We start from the raw sequence: 23973 nt of genomic DNA on the forward strand, positions 1-23973 counted from the left end.
AACTTGATTTGATTCATCAGCGTTTAATAATGAAGGTGAATGCAGCCATCAATCACTGTGAGCGTTATTCCTACACTCATCCCTATGCTCACCTATCTTTACCTTCATTTTATTTATTTATTTATTTAGATGGCCCATTGTATTCCCATCTCTCACCCAGTGTTCCTGGTGTAGGCTCCGGATCCACCATGACCCTGATTAGGATAAAAGCAGTTACTGAAGATGGATGAATTAATGACTGAGTAATTTATAAGTATTCTTAATTCTAGTTTCCAAATAATCCATGAGTACTTCAGACATTTCCTTTAACTAGTTTACCTCATGGTGAACTAGGATAGGGTAAAATCTGAGTTTGTTAATATTAAGTAATGAATATACTTAATTACATTATCACAGTCTTATCATGAATAGAAATGAGCTACTACAACTGATCCAATTTTCATTTCTACTACCAATGCTATTTAATAATGTAAAACAAAACAAAATCTTTCATTCAGTTTAATGTACTTCATTACTTCTGATTTTCTAATTACTTCCAGTGATTTTTTTTTTCCTCTTAGAAACACCTGGCAGATTGTTTTGGGATATAAATTTCCACTTGAAAACGGTATCAGAAAAGACATCTCCTCGTTCTCTAAAAACAAACTTTGGTTTCTACAGCTACCATTAAAGCCCTAGGAGAAATCTCTTATACTGTCACCAGGGCAAACAGTCCTCTATGACCGAATGATGATTGTTCCATAAACAAACTGAGTCCTCTGACTGGTCCAACACAAAAGCAAAACAATGACGTAAAAGGCATATCCAAAATCTGAGAGCTTTGTGAGGTCCACAACCTCGTAAGATACTGTACAATGGATGAGGGCACAGCAACGTGCTCCCTCAGAGATTATACGTACAGCAGCACTAATATGTGAAATTAAATGTGCAGAGCTGAATTAAAAGGGTTTCAGATCAGAAACTGCTATTCTGGTTGTACAAAGGTCCTAAACACCTCTGAAAAACTGATATTCAACAAAAAACTCACCAAACCACCCTTCAAGACTAAAATAATGACTGAGGACCCAAATTTTCTGATACACTCTTTCTCTTCCTCTGATTCTCTCTCTGTTTCTGCTGAGAGTGTGTATCCATCTTGTCCTAGTCCCATTTGTACTATAATACAACCTACCACTCCTTTTCATCTGTTCCTTCACCTACCTAAGGTTAAAAAAAAACAGTGCAAACTCGATGACTACTCATAGCAGTGACTACAATTAACAGTTCACTGTGTAGTTCAGGATGAATGCTGCCAATAGCACTTAGCGTTAAAGACTTTCATAATATCGAAGAGGTGCACAGTCTTGGTGATTCTCTACATATTTGTGTAGGAAGAAAATGCATCCCAGCCGAGCTAGCAATGAGACAAGGTTACCAGGTCTGTGGTTTTCCTGTGGAATTGGACTATTTATAATGAGCAATTGTGAATAGACTTTTGTTTTTTAATTTGTCTGCAGGACGTTTTTAATGAATTTGAAATGATATGAATGCTTTCCAGGGCGGCACGGTGGTGTAGTGGTTAGCTCTGTCGCCTCACAGCAAGAAGGTCCGGGTTCGAGCCCCGTGGCCGGCGAGGGCCTTTCTGTGCGGAGTTTGCATGTTCTCCCCGTGTCCGCGTGGGTTTTCTCCGGGTGCTCCGGTTTCCCCCACAGTCCAAAGACATGCAGGTTAGGTTAACTGGTGACTCTAAATTGACCGTAGGTGTGAATGTGAGTGTGAATGGTTGTCTGTGTCTGTGTGTCAGCCCTGTGATGACCTGGCGACTTGTCCAGGGTGTACCCCGCCTTTCGCCCGTAGTCAGCTGGGATAGGCTCCAGCTTGCCTGCGACCCTGTAGAAGGATAAAGTGGCTAGAGATAATGAGATGAGATGACATGAATGCTTTCCAAAAAAATAGGTCATCGAGAGAGTTTTCATGCAAAGTCATTCCTAAATTCATTATCCATCCATCCATTATCTGTAGCCGCTTATCCTGTCCTACTGGGTCGCAGGCAAGCTGGAGCCTATCCCAGCTGACTATGGGCGAGAGATGGGGTACACCCTGGACAACTCGCCAGGTCATCACAGGGCTGACACATACAGTGGTGCTTGAAAGTTTGTGAACCCTTTAGAATTTTCTATATTTCTGCATAAATATGACCAAAACATCATCAGATTTTCACACAAGTCCTAAAAGTAGATAAAGAGAACCCAGTTAAACAAATGAGACAAAAATATTATCCTTGGTCGTTTATTTTTTGAGGAAAATGATCCATTACTACATATCTGTGAGCGGCAAAAGTATGTGAACCTCTAGGATTAGCAGTTAATTTGAAGGTGAAATTAGAGTCAGGTGTTTTCAATCAATGGGATGACAATCAGGTGTGACTGGGCACCCTGTTTTATTTAAAGAACAGGGATCTATCAAAGTCTGATCTTCACAACACATGTTTGTGGAAGTGTATCATGGCACGAACAAAGGAGATAACTGAGGACCTCAGAAAAAGCGTTGATGCTCATCAGGCTGGAAAAGTTTACAAAGCCATCCCTAAAGAGTTTGGGCTCCACCAATCCATAGTCAGACAGATTGTGTACAAATGGAGGAAATTCAAGACCATTGTTACCCTCCCCAGGAGTGGTCGACCAACAAAGATCACTCCAAGAGCACGGCATGTAATAGTCGGCAAGGTCACAAAGGACCCCAGGGTAACTTCTAACCAACTGAAGGCCTCTCTCAAATTGGCTAATGTTAATGTTCATGAGTCCACCATCAGGAGAACACTGAACAACAATGGTGTGCATGGCAGGGTTGCAAGGAGAAAGCCACTGCTCTCCAAAAAGAACACTGCTGCTTGTCTGTAGTTTGCTAAAGATCATGTGGACAAGCCAGAAGGCTATTGGAAAAATGTTTTGTGGACAGATGAGACCAAAATATAACTTTTTGGTTTAAATGAGAAGCATTATGTTTGGAGAAAGGAAAAACACTGCATTCCAGCATAAGAACCTTATCCCATCTGTGAAACATGGTGGTGGTAGTATCATGGTTTGGGCCTCTTTTGCTGCATCTGGGCCAGGACAGCTTGCCATCATTGATGGAACAATGAATTCTGAATTATACCAGCAAATTCTAAAGGACAATATCAGAACATCTGTCCATGAACTGAATCTCAAGAGAAGGTGGGTCATGCAACAAGACAATGACCCTAAGCACACAAGTCGTTCTATCAAAGAATCGTTAAAGAAGAATAAAGTTAATGTTTTGGAATAGCCAAGTCTGACCTTAATCCAATCAAAATGTTGTGGAAGGACCTGAAGCAAGTAGTTCATGTGAGGAAACCCACCAACATCCCAGAGTTGAAGCTGTTCTGTACAGAGGAATGGGCTAAAATTCCTCCAAGCCGGTGTGCAGGACTGATCAACAATTACTGGAAATGTTTAGTTGCAGTTATGGCTGCACAAGGGGGTCACACCAGATACTGAAAGCAAAGGTTCCCATACTTTTGCCACTCACAGAAATGTAATATTGGATCATTTTCCTCAATAAATAAATGACCAAGTATAATATTTTTGTCTCATTTGTTTAACTGGGTTCTCTTTATCTACTTTTAGGACTTGTGTGAAAATCTGATGATGTTTTAGGTCATATTTATGCAGAAATATAGAAAATTCTAAAGGGTTCACAAACTTTCAAGCACCACTGTAGAGACAGACAACCATTCACACTCACGATCAATTTAAAGCCACCAATTAGCCTAACCTGCATGCCTTTGGGGGAAAACGGAGCATCTGGAGGAAACCTATGCGGACAAGGGGAGAGCATACAAACTCCAAACTCCTCGTCGGCTGCTGGGCTCAAACCCAGGACCTTCTTGCTGTGAGGTGACAGTGCTAACCACTACACCACTGTGCCGCCCCTAAATTCATTAGTTTCAACTTAAATCTATTATAACAAACTAAAGTTATGAATTGTTCAATGATAGAGACTTGAATGCAAACTGTTTTTAGCAACTGCAGTCCTAAGGCCACCCAAGGAAGAACATCCACAGTCATTGTTATGGTTGCAGTACCATTTGCCCATATAATCTTTAGCCTGTCCATGCAAATAATTTCATCATTCAGTCCTCTTCAATAACCACTGCTCAGGGTTGTGGTGGATCCAGAGCTTGTCCTAGGAACTAGGTGTGAGGCAAACGTACACCCTGGATGGGATGCCAGTCCACTACGCATACATAAACACTCCCACGCATTCACACCTGGGACAATTTAGTTTATGCTTACATACAAGTTTTTGGAGGTGAACTGAAACTGAAGAAGCCAAGGAAATTACATGGACATGGGCAGAACATGCAAAGAAACTCCACACAGACAGTAACCTGAGCTCAGGATAAATCCAGGGACCCTGAAGCTGTGCGGTGGCAACTTTTTTTTCTATATTATGTTTTTATCGTAGGTTTAGCTTATTTTTATATTACTGTATATTTTTAGTTTTTAATAAGTAGATATTGTTTTATAATTGTTTTATAGTTAATCTTTGTGATATGCAGGCGATCATATATTCATGCAGCCTGTGCACTATAAATTATTATTATTATTATTATTATAATACACCACACCATCACATATGCATACAGTGTCTTGCAAAAGTATTCATCCCCCTTGCTGTTTGTCCTGTTTTGTCGCATTACAAGCTGAAATTAAAATGGATTTTTGGAGGGCATTTGATTTACACAGCATGCCTACAACTTTAAAGGTGCAAATTGTTTTTTTATTGTGACACAAACAATAATTAAGATGAAAAAACAGAAATCTGGAGTGTGCATAGGTATTCACCCCCCAAAGTCAATACTTTGTAGAGCCACCTTTTGCTGCAATTACAGCTGCAGTTTTCTTGGGGTATGTCTCTATTAGCTTAGCACATTTAGCCACTCAGATTTTTGCCCATTCCTCAAGGCAAAGCTGCTCCAATTCCTTCAAGATAGATGGGTTATATTGGTGTACAGCAATCTTCAAGTTATGCCACAGATTCTCAATTGGATTGAGGTCTGGGCTTTGATTAGGCCATTCCAAGACATTTAAATGTTTCCCTTTAACTCATTACCCCTTAAAGCAGTTGCTACAGCCACCCTTGTACATGTATATACTGTTCACCCTGAGTACATATTTACAAGAAAAAAAAGTCTAAAGACAAGGTTTTGACAAGGTTTTAGACAAGGCATCATATGTCGTCATTATGGGATATACACGGGATCGTCATATGTAGTCATTAATGGGTAAAGAGTTAAACCACTCCAATGTAGCTTTAACAGTATGTTTAGGGTCACTGTCTTGCTGGAATATGATTTGCCCCAGTCTCAAACCTCTGGCTGACTCAAGCAGGTTTTCCTCCAGAATTGCCCTGTATTTAGTGCCATCTATCTTTCCTTCAGTCCTAACCAGCTTTCCTATCCCTGCAGATGAAAAACATCCCCACAACATGATGCTGCCACCATTATGCTTCACTGTAGGAATGGTGTTCTCAGGGTGTTGGAAAGTGTTGGGTTTGTGCCACACATGGCGTTTCCCATGATGGCCAAAGGTTAATTTTAGTCTCGTCTGAGCAGAGAATCTTATTCCATGTGTTTGGGGAGTCTGCCATATGCTGTTGGGCAAACTCCAAACATGTTTTCTTTTTTTTTTCCTTTAAGCAATGGCTTTTTTCTGGCCACTCTTGCATAAAGCCCCACTCTGTGGAGTGTTTGGCTTAAAGTGGTCCTATGGACAGATACTCCCATCTCCACTGTGGATCTGTCCATAGGACCACTTTAAGCCAAACACTCCAGTCCTAATTGAATTGGTGAATTGGTTGGACCAGCTCTTATTTAGGGGTTTCATACGAAAGGGGGTGAATACCTATGCACACTCCAGATTTCTATTTTTTCATCTTAATTATTGTTTATGTGGCGGCACGGTGGTGTAGTGGTTAGCGCTGTCGCCTCACAGCAAGAAGGTCTGGGTTCAAGCCCCGTGGCCGGTGAGGGCCTTTCTGTGTGGAGTTTGCATGTTCTCCCCGTGTCCGCGTGGGTTTCCTCCGGGTGCTCCGGTTTCCCCCACAGTCCAAAGACATGCAGGTTAGGTTAACTGGTGACTCTAAATTGACCGTAGCTGTGAATGGTTGTCTGTGTCTATGTGTCAGCCCTGTGATGACCTGGCGACTTGTCCAGGGTGTACCCCGCCTTTTGCCCGTAGTCAGCTGGGATAGGCTCCAGCTTGCCTGCGACCCTGTAGAACAGGATAAAGCGGCTAGAGATAATGAGATGAGACATATCTACTGCATGTAGGCATATGAGTAAAATGTAATGAACTGACAGATGGAATGTGTATGTCCAATAACACAAGACTATTTTTGGTGTCATCAACCAGTGGACTTGATTCAGACCTTCTTGATCCTGATGCCCCACTTCTGTCTGGAGTTCTCATCACCTGGAATCACCCACTGCTTCTAAGTTTGCTCCCATATGGACAGCCTAAAGACTATGGCGAACAGTACCACATAGAAACCGTAAAGATGGGTGTGGATGTTCTTCCTTGGATAGCCTTAGGACTACAATTGCTAAAAAGAGTTTGCATTCAAGTGTCCATCATTGAACAGTTAATAACTCCAGTTCAATACAAGAGACTTAAAGTTAAAACTCTAATGAATTCAGAAATTACGCCGATGTTCTTAATCATAAATTGCTCATCAGCTCATAAGTTCCTGTTTACACAATTGCACTTTTTGACTATATAGTATACACTTATAGTAGAAAAATTATTTATAATTGCACTATCCAGTAGACAGTTGGGTTCTCTTTTTGAGTTGGTTCCTCACAAGGTTTCTTTCTCATGTCATCTCAAGGAGTTTTCCCTTACCACTGTTACCTCTGGCTTACTCATTATGAACAAATGTAATCATTTATAATTTATATTCAGAATTTATATACCACCCCAAATCAGAAAAAACTTGGGACAGTATGGAAAATGCAAATTAAAAAAAAAAAAAAAAAAAAAAAAGCAAGCAGTGATTTCTAAATTTACTTTGATTTGTACTTCATTGCAGACAGAATGAACCCAAGATATCTCATGTTTAGTCTAGTCAACTTGATTTCATTTGTTAATATACATCCATTCCTTCATATCAGGCCTGTAACACACTCCAAAAAAAGTTGGGACAGGGCAATTTAGAGCTAGTAATGAGGTAAAATAATTAAATAATGATGTGATTTGAAACAGGTGATGTAATCATGATTTGGTACAAAATCAGTAACCAGGAAAGACCTACCCTGTGTCCGAAATCGCTCCCTACTCACTATATAGGGCACTATATAGTGGGGACGCCATTTTGTAGTGCTGTCCAAAACCTTAGTGAGGATTATTTACACTCTATAGTGCACTCAAAGTATCCCACAATGCATCACGAAAAGTAGTGTACAACTGATGGTCACTAACCAAAGCAATATATCCTATCATGCATTGTGGTCGTGCTGAAAGAAATCAAATTAAAAGTTTCAAATTTGATTTAATAAAAGGCAGCGGCAAAGCAGAAAGTATTCAGCCTTGATTTAAAAAAAACTGAAAGATGCAGGTACTTCGTATTGATTAATGTGGGAAATATGCTCAGTATAATATGGATTTATCACAAAAATACATGTGTTATTTACCAGCTGGGAGGTCCGTATCGTGAAATACCGTGACCGAGGTCTTGAAAGTACTGAGCGAGGCCCTCTGGGCCGAGGTCAGTATTCAAGGCCGAGGTCATGGTATTTCACCATACGGACCGACCTTAAACTGGTAAATAATATATTTATTTTTTTCTTTACCAAATTCTAACAGAAAACGAGAGCAGCCAAAAGGGAAAACCAAGCCGAGCCGCCATTTTGAATCCTCATTCACAGCTGTAATGCAAATTGCTTCCTCCTCAGTATACAAGTGCACTTTCATGGCAGGAAAAAAAAAAACTGCATTTTGCCACCTATGTTGTCCCATATTAATACAAAATTGAGTCATTCAAGATTCAGCCATGTTTTTGCTCTGCGTTAGCAAGTTACAGGTTTTTGGCTTTCTCCTGAAATGTTTTATTTTATTTTGTCTTCCTCAGGGTAGTAAAACTCGTTTTTGCTGTGAAGACTGTCATCACTATCCATACTGTAAAATTAATCCTATTCTCCTGAGAAATGCTGGCAAAAATTTATAAGATTTTTGATAATCTTTAAATAAATCTTATAAAAAAAGATAAATATTGACAAAAAAGTGCTACTATGTTTGTTGTTGTGAACGAGCGAGTCGCCAGAGGTCCATAACCGGGGTTCGTAACTGGGGTCCGTATTGTAGGATACGGACCCGCTCGCCAGCCAATCAGAGCGCAGGATTTGATGGAAACCGGGCCGCGATTTATTTATTATTTTGAAAACCCACCAGCCGACTGATCTGGCATGTTTTAATTGTGTGACAGTAATGATGTAAATACCAGTGCGATGGTCTAGTGTCCAAAAATGTTTTTTCATTTTACCAATGAGCTCACTATAGTCCTCTATATACAACCCCGATTCCAAAAAAGTTGGGACAAAGTACAAATTGTAAATAAAAATGGAATGCAATAATTTACAAATCTCAAAAACTGATATTGTATTCACAATAGAACAGACAACATATTAAATGTCGAAAGTGAGACAGTTTGAAATTTCATGCCAAATATCGGCTCATTTGAAAGTTCATGACAGCAACACATCTCAAAAAAGTTGGGACAGGGGCAATAAGAGGCTGGAAAAGTTAAAGGTACAAAAAAGGAACAGTTGGAGGACCAAATTGCAACTCATTAGGTCAATTGGCAATAGGTCATTAACATGACTGGGTATAAAAAGAGCATCTTGGAGTGGCAGCGGCTCTCAGAAGTAAAGATGGGAAGAGGATCACCAATCCCCCTAATTCTGCACCGACAAATAGTGGAGCAATATCAGAAAGGAGTTCGACAGTGTAAAATTGCAAAGAGTTTGAACATATCATCTACAGTGCATAATATCATCAAAAGATTCAGAGAATCTGGAAGAATCTCTGTGCGTAAGGGTCAAGGCCAGAAAACCATACTGGGTGCCCGTGATCTTCGGGCCCTTAGACGGCACTGCATCACATACAGGCATGCTTCTGTATTGGAAATCACAAAATGGGCTCAGGAATATTTCCAGAGAACATCATCTGTGAACACAATTCACCGTGCCATCCGCCGTTGCCAGCTAAAACTCTACAGTTCAAAGAAGCCGTATCTAAACATGATCCAGAAGCGCAGACGTCTTCTCTGGGCCAAGGCTCATTTAAAATGGACTGTGGCAAAATGGAAAACTGTTCTGTGGTCAGACAAATCAAAATTTGAAGTTCTTTATGGAAATCAGGGATGCCGTGTCATTCGGACTAAAGAGGAGAAGGACGACCCAAGTTGTTATCAGTGCTCAGTTCAGAAGCCTGCATCTATGATGGTATGGGGTTGCATTCGTGCGTGTGGCATGGGCAGCTTACACATCTGGAAAGACACCATCAATGCTGAAAGGTATATCCAGGTTCTAGAGCAACATATGCTCCCATCCAGACGACGTCTCTTTCAGGGAAGACCTTGCATTTTCCAACATGACAATGCCAAACCACACACTGCATCAATTACAGCATCATGGCTGCGTAGAAGGGGGGTCCGGGTACTGAACTGGCCAGCCTGCAGCCGAGATCTTTCACCCACAGAAAACATTTGGCGCATCATAAAACGGAAGATACGACAAAAAAGACCTAAGACAGTTGAGCAACTAGAATCCTACATTAGACAAGAATGGGTTAACATTCCTATCCCTAAACTTGAGCAACTTGTCTCCTCGGTCCCCAGACGTTCACAGACTGTTGTAAAGAGAAAAGGGGATGTCTCACAGTGGTAAACATGGCCTTGTCCCAACTTTTTTGAGATGTGTTGTCATGAAATTTAAAATCACCTAATTTTTCTCTTTAAATGATACATTTTCTCAGTTTAAACATTTGATATGTCATCTATGTTCTATTCTGAATAAAATATGGAATTTTGAAACTTCCACATCATTGCATTCCGTTTTTATTTACAATTTGTACTTTGTCCCAACTTTTTTGGAATCGGGGTTGTAGTAATTCCCTATATAAGTAGTAGGGAGTAGCGAACGAGTGAGCGATTTCGGACACAGGGCTAGTCTTTGAGGAGCAAAAGTAGGCCAAGGATCTCCAGTTTGTCAACAAATACATGAGAAACTTATTTAAATATTTACAAATAATGTTCAAAGAAAGATAAGAAGAAATTTGGATACTTCACCCTCTATGTTGCAAAATATCATTAAACGATTCAAGGAATCCAGAGGAATTTTGGTACATAAAGCTTTTTGTTGAAGAAAAAAGCTGTGTGCTCTGGACCAAAAAACGAAAAGGATCATCCAGACTGTTACCGTGGGTGGCACGGTGGTGTAGTGGTTAGCACTGTTGCCTCATAACAAGAAGGTTCTGGGTTCAAGCCCAGTGGCTGATGGGGGGGCCTTTCTGTGTGGAGTTTGCATGTTCTCTGTGTGGATGTGCTCCGGTTTCCCCCACAGTTCAAAGACATTCAGTTAGGTTGACATGGGGCGGCCTTGGGCTAAAGTGCCCTTGAGCAAGGTACCTAACCCCTAACTGCTCCCCAGGTGCTGTAGTATGGCTGCCTACTGCTCTGGGTGCATGTGTTCACTGCTTCAGATGGGTTAAATGCAGAGAATGAATTTCACTGTGCTTTAGTGTGCATGTGACAAATAAAGGATTCTTCTTCTTACCAGCAACAAGTCCAAAAGCCAGGGTCTATCATGGTATGGGGTTGTGTCCGTGCCCTTGGCAAAGGTAACTTACACCTCTGTGATGGCAGCATTAATGCAGAAAAGTACATTGAGATTTTGAGCAACATATGTTGCCTTCAAGATGACATCTTTTCCAGGGATATTTCAACAAGACAATGCAAAACCACATTCTGCACACATTCTGCACAGGAATGGCTGTGGAAGAAGAGGGTGCCTGTCCCTCTGTCTCCAGTGGAGAATGTGTGGTGAATTTTGAAGTGAAAAATATGACAACGACCCCGTACTGTTGCACACCTTAAGACCTGTTTGCAGGAAGAATGGGACAAAATAACACCTGAAAACCTTAATTATTTTGTGTCTTCAGTCCCTAGACTCAACACCTTTTAAAATGTTGTGAGATGGAATGGCAACATTACAAAGTGGTAAATTGGTAAATGTGTTGCAAGAATTAACAGTGACATAAGTGTTCATGTTGAAAAGAAAAAAAATTCATAATGTAAAACATCAAATAATGTGCTGATGTATTGTTTTGAGTGCAATACAGCTCAAAGATTATTTACAAAGCATTGTTTTCAGTTTTAATTTCAATTTCAATATGTTTTGTTACACCAACCTGATAATCCTCATTATCTCTAGCCGCTTTATCCTTCTACGGGGTCGCAGGCAAGCTGGAGCCTATCCCAGCTGACTACGGGTGAAAGGCGGGGTACACCCTGGACAAGTCGCCAGGTCATCACAGGGCTGACACAGACACAGACAACCATTCACACTCACACCTACACTCAATTTAGAGCCACCAATTAACCTAACCTGCATGTCTCTGGACTGTGGGGGAAACCGGAGCACCCGGAGGAAACCCACGCGGACACGGGGAGAACATGCAAACTCCACACAGAAAGGCCCTCGCCGGCCACGGGGCTCGAACCCAGGACCTTCTTGCTGTGAGGCGACAGCGCTAACCACTACACCACCGTGCCGCCCCCTGATAATCCTGCTATATAAATTGAGGGCAACTATGGAGGCTGTCCGTAAAAAGAACCATGCCTAAATAAAGAAGCTCTGCAATTGTCATCAGAACAGTCACCATCAGCCCTTGAGGTGACACCCAACCACAGTGGCAACTTAATGAATACATGTGAAAGTGTATTCTGGTATTTCATGCGTGTTGGTGTGTGGTTGAAACTTCATAGCTTAATTTAATTACTTCTATCCTAAGCCATAGGAAGTCAGGAGCCAACAGCATGTCCTACACCCCACATTCTGTGATCCTGTATCCCCCTGTAATTCTGCACTGCTGGACATTGGGCAAGTTCCATAAAAAAAGCATTAGTATCAAGGAAAAATAACAAATATCTACATAGATGCATGCTCTCTCTCCCCCTCTCTTTCTCTCACACACTACACACACACACAGCCTTTTTCTGTCTCATATGTCCTTATGCACACACTAACATGCTGTGAGGATACAGAGTGAAAGTGACAGAAAATGGGTCCTCGCCCACACACATTGCAGTATAAATATAACCATGGTGACTGAGGGCCGGTGCAGCGTTCAGGAGAATCGTGAGTATATGTCCTGTCATCTGTGAAGCATCAGAGTGCTGAGAGCAAACTTCAGCTTCACTAACCATCTCATCTCATTATCTCTAGCCGCTTTATCCTGTTCTACAGGGTCGCAGGCAAGCTGGAGCCTATCCCAGCTGACTACGGGCGAAAGGTGGGGTACACCCTGGACAAGTCGCCAGGTCATCACAGGGCTGACACATAGACACAGACAACCATTCACACTCACATTCACACCTACGCTCAATTTAGAGTCACCAGTTAACCTAACCTGCATGTCTTTGGAAACCGGAGCACCCGGAGGAAACCCACGCGGACACGGGGAGAACATGCAAACTCCACACAGAAAGGCCCTCGCCGGCCCCGGGGCTCGAACCCAGGACCTTCTTGCTGTGAGGCGACAGCGCTAACCACTACACCACCGTACCGCCCCTTCACTAACCAAAATAAGCAAATTGCCAACATGTCCCATAGTACAGAATAATTTGATGCTGCTCCAGAATTAGAAATAATACAAAACTAATACAAACACTTATAAAACCAGAAACCCATGTTTTGACATCACTATGCACTGCTGCATTCTCCTGTCATGCATGCAATGCTTGTGAGCATGGTTCACTGACTGAACCATAAAAATATTGCTTCCGTAATCCTGTCATATTGTGAATCCCATCCTAACTCTTCAACAGAACTGCAAACTTCAGGATGCTGAAAGTTTGTAACATAATCACTTCACTTGAAAAAAAAAAATGATGGAAGGCGATATTGTAGTTATTTGGATTTGTAACCAAATTTGAAGTGATTTATTTCATGAAACACTCACGTTCCCAGAACTTCTTTGAAGTCATAATGTTCCTTGATGTCAGTTGTCTTCTTTTTCCATCCTTTTCCTTCCTCTAAGGGCATTGTACAGTTGGGCTGATGCTCCACTGGGAAGCTGAATAGAGAGGATTTAGGATAGCCCAGGCGATAACATAGGGAGAGAGAGCAAGAGAGCGAGAATGAGAGCGTGAGAGTAAGAAGCAGCAACAAAGGCACATCACATCAACAATGCATATCAATTTACATGACACTGTGTCACATGAAAGCATCTAGCTAGGATTCAGGGTTGAGTACCAGTCATGTCATGACTTCATTGACCAGAGCTGTTCAAAACCCCTGATCTCCATATTGTAGTTGAGCTTTAGATTTAGGAGCTTAATTACATCTCCCCCAATTCGTGACTGACACTTGAACAGCCAGGAAGAAAGTAGGCCTTATTTTATCAAGCTAATCCAAGTTAATGCTGTCTTGCTTTCTGCAATGTATTGAATTTTCTCATGGATCTGTTGGATGGGTTCAGGTTCAAGATGCAAATAACCCGCAAGAAAAGCAGCTTGAATTAGAGGAGCCAAAAAGCTCTCAGAGCTTAATCTGAGTGGAAGGTTGACTGAGAATGCGAAATTCTCTAATATGCATTGAACGATCATGCATAGCTGAAACTCGATCCATGCAGTGATGTCTAATTGGGTTTTGATCTCTGTGAAACTATGAAAGGCTTTGTTGGTCTCAACAAGTATGTGTACCATATCTCAAGATCTCAAGATATGGCACAGTAAATAAAAAAAAAGAACATTTTTGCAGTTCTATATCTACTGTTTTGCACCATACATTGTCCCAGGGGTTAATACTCCAGTATTGCACTTTCACATCACTCAGAGGACTTGAGTATATAAGGCTATTCACTTTGTACCTTATAGAATAGAATGCCTTTATTGTCACTGCACAAACGTACAACATAGGAGAGCAAAGCCACTTGGGCACTTCAGCCCAAGCCCGTCCCATGTTAACTTAACTGCACGTCTTTAGACTGTGGGGGAAATCGGATCACCCGGAGGAAACCCACACAGACATGGGGAGAACATGCAAACTCCACACAGAAAGGCCCCTGTCAGCCACTGGGCTCGAACCCAGAACCTTTTTGCTGTGAGGTGACAGTGCTAACCACTACACCATCATGCCGTCCAGTACTGCACTGCAATTTTCATATTAACTCAGAATACATGTGTGCATACAAGTCTATATTAACTTTATATCCAATAATTTGTTTTATAATTTTGTACTGATTAGGTTTATATTGTTATTATTACATTACAGGCATTGAAAAGACGCTCTTATCCAGAGCAATGTACAACATACCCAGAGCAGTCAGAGGAGCAGCCTCGGGGGTTAGGTGCCTTGTTCAAGGGCACTTCAGCCATTCCTGCTGATCCAGGGAATCAAACCAGTAACCTTTTGGTCCCAAAGCTGCTTCTCTAACCATTAGGCCATGGCTTCCCCAATTATCTGTCCATCTATTATCTGTAGCCACTTATCCTGTCCTACAGGGTTGCAGGCAAGCTGGAGCCTATCCCAGCTGACTATGGGCGAAAGGCGGGGTACACCCTGGACAAGTCGCCAGGTCATCACAGGGCTGACACAGACACAGACAACCATTCACACTCACATTCACACCTATGGTCAATTTAGAGTCACCAGTTAACCTAACCTGCATGTCTTTGGACTGTGGGGGAAACCGGAGCACCCAGAGGAAACCCACGTGGACACGGGGAGAACATGCAAACTCCACACAGAAAGGCCCTCGTCACCTGCTGGGCTCGAACCCAGGACCTTCTTGCTGTGAGGCGACAGTGCTAACCACTACACCACCATGCTGCCCTCCCCCCATTATTATTATCATCATCATCATCATGGGCGCCATTAGAAATTTTGGGCCCTATGAAAGAATAAAATATTGCCCAACCCCCCTTTACGTTTCTGGTAACCTGACTTCTTCATGATGGTGTCCATCTACCGATGGTTCACCATCAATTCTGCTTCTACTCTGCGCAGCTAACGTTAGTGCTGAATCGGAAAGTAACAAACCTAAATTGGTGTCACGCTCTGGCTCCGCCTACACAAGACTGTACCATGTAATGAATAGGAAGAGGGGTGAAATATAAAGACTATCTATTGTAATAATTTTGCAGAAAATGGAAAACCAAACCAGAAGGTTGTTGTATTTGCTCGTTTTAAGAGACAAATTTATTATTATTTTTTATTAAACTAACTTACACATGGTAATAATATTAATATTGTCCTCTGAGGGCCCTCTGTCAACACTGGGCCCTTAGACTCGTCCTAACTCTCCCCCCAACAGCACCCCTGATTATCTCATCTCTCATCTCATTATCTCTAGCCGCTTTATCCTGTTCTACAGGGTCGCAGGCAAGCTGGAGCCAATCCCAGCTGACTACGGGCAAGAGGCGGGGTACACCCTGGACAAGTTGCCAGGTCATCACAGGGCTGACACATAGACACAGACAACCATTCACACTCACATTCACACCTACGGTCAATTTAGTGTCACCAGTTAACCTAACCTGCATGTCTTTGGACTGTGGGGGAAACCGGAGCACCCGGAGGAAACCCACGCAGACACGGGGAGAACATGCAAACTCCGCACAGAAAGGCCCTCGCCGGCCACGGGGCTCGAACCCAGGACCTTTTTGCTGTGAGGCGACAGCGCTAACCACTACATCACCGTGCCGCCCACCCCGATGATGATGATGATGATTATTGTTCTCATCTCATCTCATCTCATTATCTCTAGCCGCTTTATCCTGTTCTACAGGGTCGCAGGCAAGCTGGAGCCTATCCCAGCTGACTACGGGCGAAAGGCGGGGTACACCCTGGACAAGTCGCCAGGTCATCACAGGGCTGACAGACACAGACAACCATTCACACTCACACCTACGGTCAATTTAGAGTCACCAGTTGACCTAACCTGCATGTCTTTGGACTGTGGGGGAAAACGGAGCACCCGGAGGAAACCCACGCGGACACGGGGAGAACATGCAAACTCCGCACAGAAAGGCCCTCGCCGGCCACGGGGCTCGAACCCGGACCTTCTTGCTGTGAGGCGACAGCGCTAACCACTACACCACCGTGCCGCCCACCCCTGATGATGATGATGATGATGATTATTATTATTATTCAGAATACTCTTGCTTGCACACTTTACTTTTTGGATCAGAACTCAGAATACTTGTGTGTGTGTGTGTGTGTGTGTGTGTGTGTGTGTGTGTAAAGATGTAAAGTAGGGTATATGGCATCCCTGCCATGCATTCAGAACTTGCTCGCGAGAGAGCCTTCATTTAAAGCTTGAGCCACGTCCTGCATCTTTGGACATGTTGCCAGATTGGGTAGTTATCCGCATTATTGGCGTAAGATTGGAAAACGTGTCCTTGGTATAAATTAGGCTGTTTTTTTTTTTGTTAGTTAGCAAAATCTTTGCAACCATTTCTATCAACTATCACAATTACAGTTTGGCCTGGACTGTTTAGGTGGATTCAGGTCGATCCTTGAAAAGTGATTGCGTTTTAATTTGTTCTGTTCTGGCAACCTTGTGACACATGCGACGCGCTCAGGGATTCATCGGACGGAAAGATATGAGCGCGCGCAGTGGCAGTAGACCTCATTATGCAAATCATAAAATGCTTCAGCCTCAGGAGACACTTTATAAAAACTCAAATACAGAAAACAAAGGATCAAAGTTAAACATGTACCTCAACCAAAATGCGTCCTGGAGCTAAAACGAGCACTCATTGTCTCAAACGTCCAGTTGCCGAGTACTGGAGAGAATGCAGTGAAAAATGACATCTAACGCCAAATAATGTATGAAACAGTGACTGAACTGATACATTGTAGACTGTGGCATGAGGTATTTTGGTTGAGACAGTTTTTTTCTTTTTTTGTCTTGAAACCTTTTTTCGCTTTGTAGTTGCGTGTGTCATCTGAGATTGACGAGCATTATAAAATCTATATATATACACACCATCTGAGGTGAATTTGTCCAGTAAACACGAACGAAATGGTTATACTGGAGGCTGTAAACCCAGTCGAGGATTTGGCCAATGCACCAAATCCTGCTCCCACCTCATTCAGCCCAACTAATTTGATGGAAGGGTTTTTTTTTTTTGGGCAATGCGCAACTCATTTTTACAAAGCTATGGTCCATGCATTCAGGTGCAGTTCTGTAGTCATGCAGCCTATGTGAGGAACCTTGCTCGGTTAGACTGATTGCCTGCGTGTATTATGCACGCAAGTAATGCAAGGTTGACCAATGCAGGACAAAAGGATTTCGTTTCAGATTTAGGCAAGAACATTTCGTCTTTAATAATTCTTCTGACAGGAAGGAGAGTGTGTGATGAGGAGCCTACCTGTTCGCCTGCTCTCCGAGCTCAATGCTTTGCAGTCTTTAGCGCTTATGTCGCGCTCGCGCTGCTCAGCCAGTCTTGCTCTGACGTCACACGCACCGCTGCAGGGATCCTCAAAATCAGCAAGTTCCTCTGTCCGCACTTTACAGCGCTCCGACATCAGACATCACCTCACCTGGGGGGGGGGGCGGGGCTAGAACCTGGATTTAGAACCTGGATCTACACTACCGTTCAAAAGTTTGGGGTCACCCAGACAATTTTGTGTTTTCCATGAAAAGTCACACTTTTATTTACCACCATAAGTTGTAAAATGAATAGAAAATATAGTCAAGACCTTTTTCTGGCCATTTTGAGCATTTAATCGACCCCACAAATGTGACGCTCCAGAAACTCAATCTGCTCAAAGGAAGGTCAGTTTTATAGCTTCTCTAAAGAGCTCAACTGTTTTCAGCTGTGCTAACATGATTGTACAAGGGTTTTCTAATCATCCATTAGCCTTCTGAGGCAATGAGCAAACACATTGTACCATTAGAACACTGGAGAGAGAGTTGCTGGAAATGGGCCTCTATACATCTATCGAGATATTGCACCAAAAACCAGACATTTGCAGCTAGAATAGTCATTTACCACATTAGCAATGTATAGAGTGGATTTCTGATTAGTTTAAAGTGATCTTCATTGAAAAGAACAGTGCTTTTCTTTCAAAAATAAGGACATTTCAAAGTGACCCCAAACTTTTGAACGGTAGTGTACTTCGGGGGTCTACAGACTACAAGGCACTCACATCTGTTTTGGTTGTATGAAACTCTATCTATCTATCTATCTATCTATCTATCTATCTATCTATCTATCTATCTAGGCAAGTCAAGTTTATTTCTATAGCGCTTTTAACAATAAACATTGTCGCAAAGCAGCTTTACAGAATTTGAACGATTTGAAACATGAGCTAATTTTATCCCTAATCTATCCCCAATGAGCAAGCCTGTGGCGACGGTGGCAAGGAAAAACTCCCTCAGACGACATGAGGAAGAAACCTCGAGAAGAACCAGACTCAAAAGGGAACCCATCCTCATTTGGGCAACAACAGACAGCATGACTATAACATTAACAGTTTTAACATGAAGTCAGTTTCGTTTATGTTATAAACTCTTCATTGATGGAAACTTGAGTGCAAAACTGTTCATAACAACTGCAGTCCTAAAGTTAGCAAGTCAACTGTAGTCCTCAGCCATAAAAGCATTACTGTAAGAGTCCAGAGCGTCCTCCAGGTGTAACCCTCAACTGTCCTCATGGGGCCGTCCTCCACAGGAGCGATGCAATAAAACTCCGACCAGACACAGGGCACAAGGATGGATCAAGCAGGTCCGAGGGGCAGAAGAGGCCAGCATCTCAATCCCAGGACCAACATGTAACTCAGAGGGACAGATTGGGGGGGAGAGAGAGAAAAAAAACACAGGTTGTTAGGTATGCCCTAAAATTTATCTAGATTTCTATTTTTCTGACTTCTACATTATCGAGTCAGTACCAAAACATTTTAGAGTTCCAAACGTTCATTTTCCAGCACAAAGTTAAATGTTTCGGGGGGGGCCTGTATCTCAGCAGCATATTACATAAGAGAGCACTTTTCAGATTAAAAAAGAAAACATACTGAAGGCTGCTGGGTTTTGCTGCAAAATTAAGAAGCAACTGTGACAGAAAGAAAGCACAACTTTATTCATCGCAAACTTGTGAAATTCCTCTCTGCATTTAACCCATCTGAAGCAGTGAACACACACGTGAGCAATGAGCACACACACATACCCAGAGCAGTGGGCAGCCATGCTAACAGCACCCGGGGAGCAGTTGGGAGTTAGGTGCCTCGCTCAAGGGCACCTCAGCCCAAGGCCGTCCCATATTAACCTGTCTAGAAGAACTGTGGCTGGTTCTGCAAGATGCTCAGTAAAACCTACAGCTCGTTTTCTTATAAATCTGCACTGAGACTACTTTTTTTCTTAAAGCAAAGGGCTGCCTCACACCAAATATTGACTTTGTTTCATTAATTATGGATTTTTATATATGGGCGGCACGGTGGTGTAGTCATTAGCACTGTCACCTCACAGCAAGAAGGTTCTGGGATCGAACCCAACGGACGACGAGGGCCTTTCTGTGTGGAGTTTGCATGTTCTCCCCGTGACTGCATGGGTTTCCTCCCACAGTACAAAGATATGCAGGTTAGGTTAACTGGTGGCTCTAAATTGACCATGTGAATGGTTGTTTGTGTCTATGTGTGTGTCAGCCCTGTGATGAGCTGGCGACTTGTCCAGGGTGTACCCTGGGATAGGCTCCAGCTTACCCCCCACAGAATAAGTGGTTACAAATAAAACAAACATATATATATATATATATATATATATATATATATATATATATATATCGATTATCTGTAGATGCTTATCCTGTACAGGGTTGCAGGCAAGCTGGAGCCTATCCCAGCTGACTATGGGCGAGACTATAGATAATATAGACACTAATATATATTCTTAATATAAATTTTTTATATGATTTTACAAGTAAGGTGAGAGAGAAACGGCATGTGGTTTCTCCTATATGTCCTGGATATATAGTGAATTGACAATAAAAAAATCTTTGAATATATATATTCATTAACAACTCAGCAAACACACAAAAACCCTGGTTCAAGTAAATGTATCTGTGGTTCCATTCTGCAGCAGTGTTCCATTCATTCATTAATACCTTCTTGCATTATATACACTATATGGCCAAAAGTATGTGGACACCTGACCATCACACCCATATTTGGTTCTTCTCCTAACTGTTGCCACAAAATTGGAAGCACACAATTGTCTAGAGCATGGATTTTCAACATTTTCTGCTTTGAGGCCCACCTATTCACACTTGTAATGAGTTGGGGCCCATTAAAAAAGATTCCCAATTATTTTGGCTTATTTATTCTATTAGAATCTCATAGTCTATTGTAAAGTGTATTCATGGAATGCAACATCACTCCCTGTTACAGATGGGAGCCCAGAAATTAAATAAGTGCAATAAAAACAAACTGTTTTTAATTGTAGGTATTGTAATTCAAAACTCTGTGGATGTGTCAGAAGCCAACATAAAACCATTCATGCAGGGCATTCTCACTCAAAAGGGATTAATGATCCAAAAGTGGAGTCTGGTCAATTAACACAATAATTTATTGCCATATTTGTGTTCAGAAAACAAGCAAGTTATTAAACCCAAGAAGTACACTCAAAAGAAGTGGATAAAAATCACTAAATGGGATTAGATCCTTATAGCCTGGGCCCGCCCATCCTAAGCGTGACGCAACACGAGGGCCTGTTGCGAGCTTAGTCTGGCCAGGCAAGCTATCTACAGCTCTTCCAAGCTCCCGAAAAATCGGGAACCAATCAACTTTGAGCATCTCCAATGGCCCTGGGTAGAGGCATGTTCAAGGCAGTGACGTAGTAGAACTGCGACCAGAAGCCATAGATTGTTTACAGAATCTATGCCGGAAGCGCTTCATTCACGCTTCCGCATCTATTACGCATAGATGCTGTATTGAAAGCATTCAACGGGAAGTTCTCATTGAAAACGGAGCAAAGAGCAGCCCTGGAGGTATTTATTGAAAGGAAGGATGCTTTTGCCTTGCTCCCAACCGGCTTCGGTAAGAGTTTAATCTACCAGTTAGCCCCGTCGCGTCGCATACGTCAGAGGAAAGAGTGATGTGATTGGTTTAAGCTTTGTCACAGCCTTTTCTGGCTTCGACCAGTAGCAAACTGAGGCATTTCAGGGAGGCAGGTCAACCACGGGCTCTGGGAAACGGTTGGGCTTAATATCTTGGCCAGACTAATAGCTCGTAGAGCTTTGTCGCATTAGCCAGACTAAGATCCTTACACATTAACAAAGAAGTAGACTGGTACCAAAATCCAGAATTGTGACACCCAAAGGCATTTTTGAGACAAAGTCGGCAAACAGTCTTATTTTGTCAATTTGGGTGTGCCAAATTCAAATCTGCAATATGCCGAGCTCTATCTGACCTCTGTTGACCTCTAGAGGTCATTGAACTTTGGGCCTGTAAACGTCTCAGCTGAACCCAGTTTCTCAGCTTTCTAAGGAATGAAATGTACTAAAATGATTAATGAAGTTAGCAAATGGCCTTGTTTGTTAAATGTTTGGGTGCTGAATTCATTTTTCATTTGTAAAACAACATATGACCTCTGATAACCTCAAGGTCATGAAACTTGGCCTATAGGCCTATGCATTTAACAGCATTTTTAAACTGACTTTACTCCCCCAAAAAGAATATGAACAGACAAAAAACAAATAGAAAGGAACAAATACAACATTAAATGCCAATCCATGTACATGTGACTTACTTTTCACAATGAGAATGCCTAGGCGATCACCTTACATAACATTGCATTTCATTTAGCGGTTATTGTTTATACAAAGCTACTGAAAAAAGGACAGATTCAGCAGCATAAAAAATGTGGGGGCATACAGGGTATACAGGTTAATCAGGGTTAGTATATATGAGAGTTTTTTTCTTTGTTGTTTGTTTTTTGTTTTGTTTTAAACGGGGTAAAGCCTTTACAAAAAACAAACAACAAAGAAAAAAACTCTCATATATACTAACCCTGATTAACCTGTATACCCTGTATGCCCCCACATTTTGTATGCTAAATTTGTTCCTTTCTATTTGTTTTTTGTCTGTTCATATTCTTTTTGGGGGAGTAAAGTCAGTTTAAAAATGCCGTTAAATGCATAGGCCTATAGGCCAAGTTTAATGACCTTGAGGTTATCAGAGGTCATATGTCGTTTTACAAATAAAAAATGAATTCAGCACCCAAACATTTAACAAACAAGGCCATTTGCTAACTTCATTAATCATTTTAGTACATTTCATTCCTTAGAAAGCTGAGAAACTGGGTTCAGCTGAGACGTTTACAGGCCCAAAGTTCAATGACCTCTAGAGGTCAATAGAGGTCAGATAGAGCTTGGCATATTGCAGATTTGAATTCGGCACACCCAAATTGACAAAATAAGACTGTTTGCTGACTTTGTCTCAAAAATGCCTTTAACTCCTTAAATAAGCACTTTTTTGAATTTTGGTACCAGTCTAAGGATCTTTCCTATGAGTTGGAAAATTATCTATCCGTTGAGCTCCCCGACATCTCAAACTACCTGGTGCTGCAGACATCGTTCTACACGGACAAACAGATGGAAACTTGGAAGAGCATGGAGGCGAACAACTTTTGATATGTGGCTGGGTTAAAGATCTGGGGATCCGGACACCACAAGATAGACGGCGATAGACGGATCTAAGTGCAGGATGAGTGTTTGTTAGCAGGCGTGATATTTAAGTCAAGTTTTTATTAAATAGCGCTTTTAACAATAGACATTGCTGCAAAGCAGCTTTACAGAGAATTAAAGACTTTAAACATGAGCTAATTTTATCCCTAATTTATCCCCAATGAGCAAGCCTGTGGCGACGTTGGCAAGGAAAAACTCCCTGAGACGACCTGAGGAATGCCCCTTTTCCACCAAAGCAGTTCCAGGGCTGGTTTGGGGCCAGTGCTTAGTTTGGAACCAGGTTTTCTGTTTCCACTGACAAAGAACTGTCTGTGGGGCCAGAAAAACCAGTTCCAGGCTAGCACCAACTCTTTGCTGGGCCAGAGGAAAGAACCACTTACGTCAGCGGGGGGGGGGGGGGGGGGTTGTTAAGACCAAGAACAATAGCAAGACCACGAAAGATCGCCATTTTTAAGCGACGAGAAGCAGCAGCTGTACAAACGCGAAGTCATCCATTATTGTTGTTGTTGCTACTTCTTCTTCTCCGTGTTGTTGTTGCTTCCATGTTCGCGCCAAAGTTTATGCAAATGTAGCGACGTAACTGACGTATACAGTGATGTAACTGACGTATACAGCGACGTAATGACGTGGCTCCCCTTAGCACCCTGAGCTATGGAAAAGCAAACTGGTTCTCAGCTGGCTCGCAAGTTGAACGAGTTGTGAACCAGCACCAGCACTGGCCCCGAACCAGCCCTGGAACTGATTTGGTGGAAAAGGGGTAGAAGAAACCTTGACAGGAACCAGACTCAAAAGGGAACCCATCCTCATCTGGGTGGTGACAGATAACATGATTATAAATAACTCGCTTCTATAACTGTGTCCTATATAGTCACAAAGTATAACTATGTAACCAGGAAATTCATTATAGTTTCAACATGAAGTCTGTTTTGTTGAAGTTATAAACTGTTCATTGATGGAAACTTGAGTGCAAAACTGTTCATGACAACCAACTGCAGTCCTAAAGTT

The 23973-nt window shown here is 42.1% G+C and overlaps 1 protein-coding gene across 1 annotated transcript in view; it reads right to left on the reverse strand.

Annotated features, from left to right (window-relative positions):
- The window catches only part of camk1a (calcium/calmodulin-dependent protein kinase Ia), a 47668-nt gene extending 34344 nt beyond the window's left edge, over window positions 1-13324 (reverse strand). The window contains exon 1 of the mRNA XM_060918266.1: window positions 13242-13324. Within this exon, the coding sequence (XP_060774249.1) occupies window positions 13242-13324 (83 nt within the window). The remainder of the gene's footprint in view (window positions 1-13241) is intronic.
- Between the last annotated feature and the right edge of the window lie 10649 nt (window positions 13325-23973).

Source organism: Neoarius graeffei, chromosome 4, assembly GCF_027579695.1.
Source record: "Neoarius graeffei isolate fNeoGra1 chromosome 4, fNeoGra1.pri, whole genome shotgun sequence".
In the NCBI taxonomy this organism is placed as follows: Eukaryota; Metazoa; Chordata; class Actinopteri; order Siluriformes; family Ariidae; genus Neoarius; species Neoarius graeffei.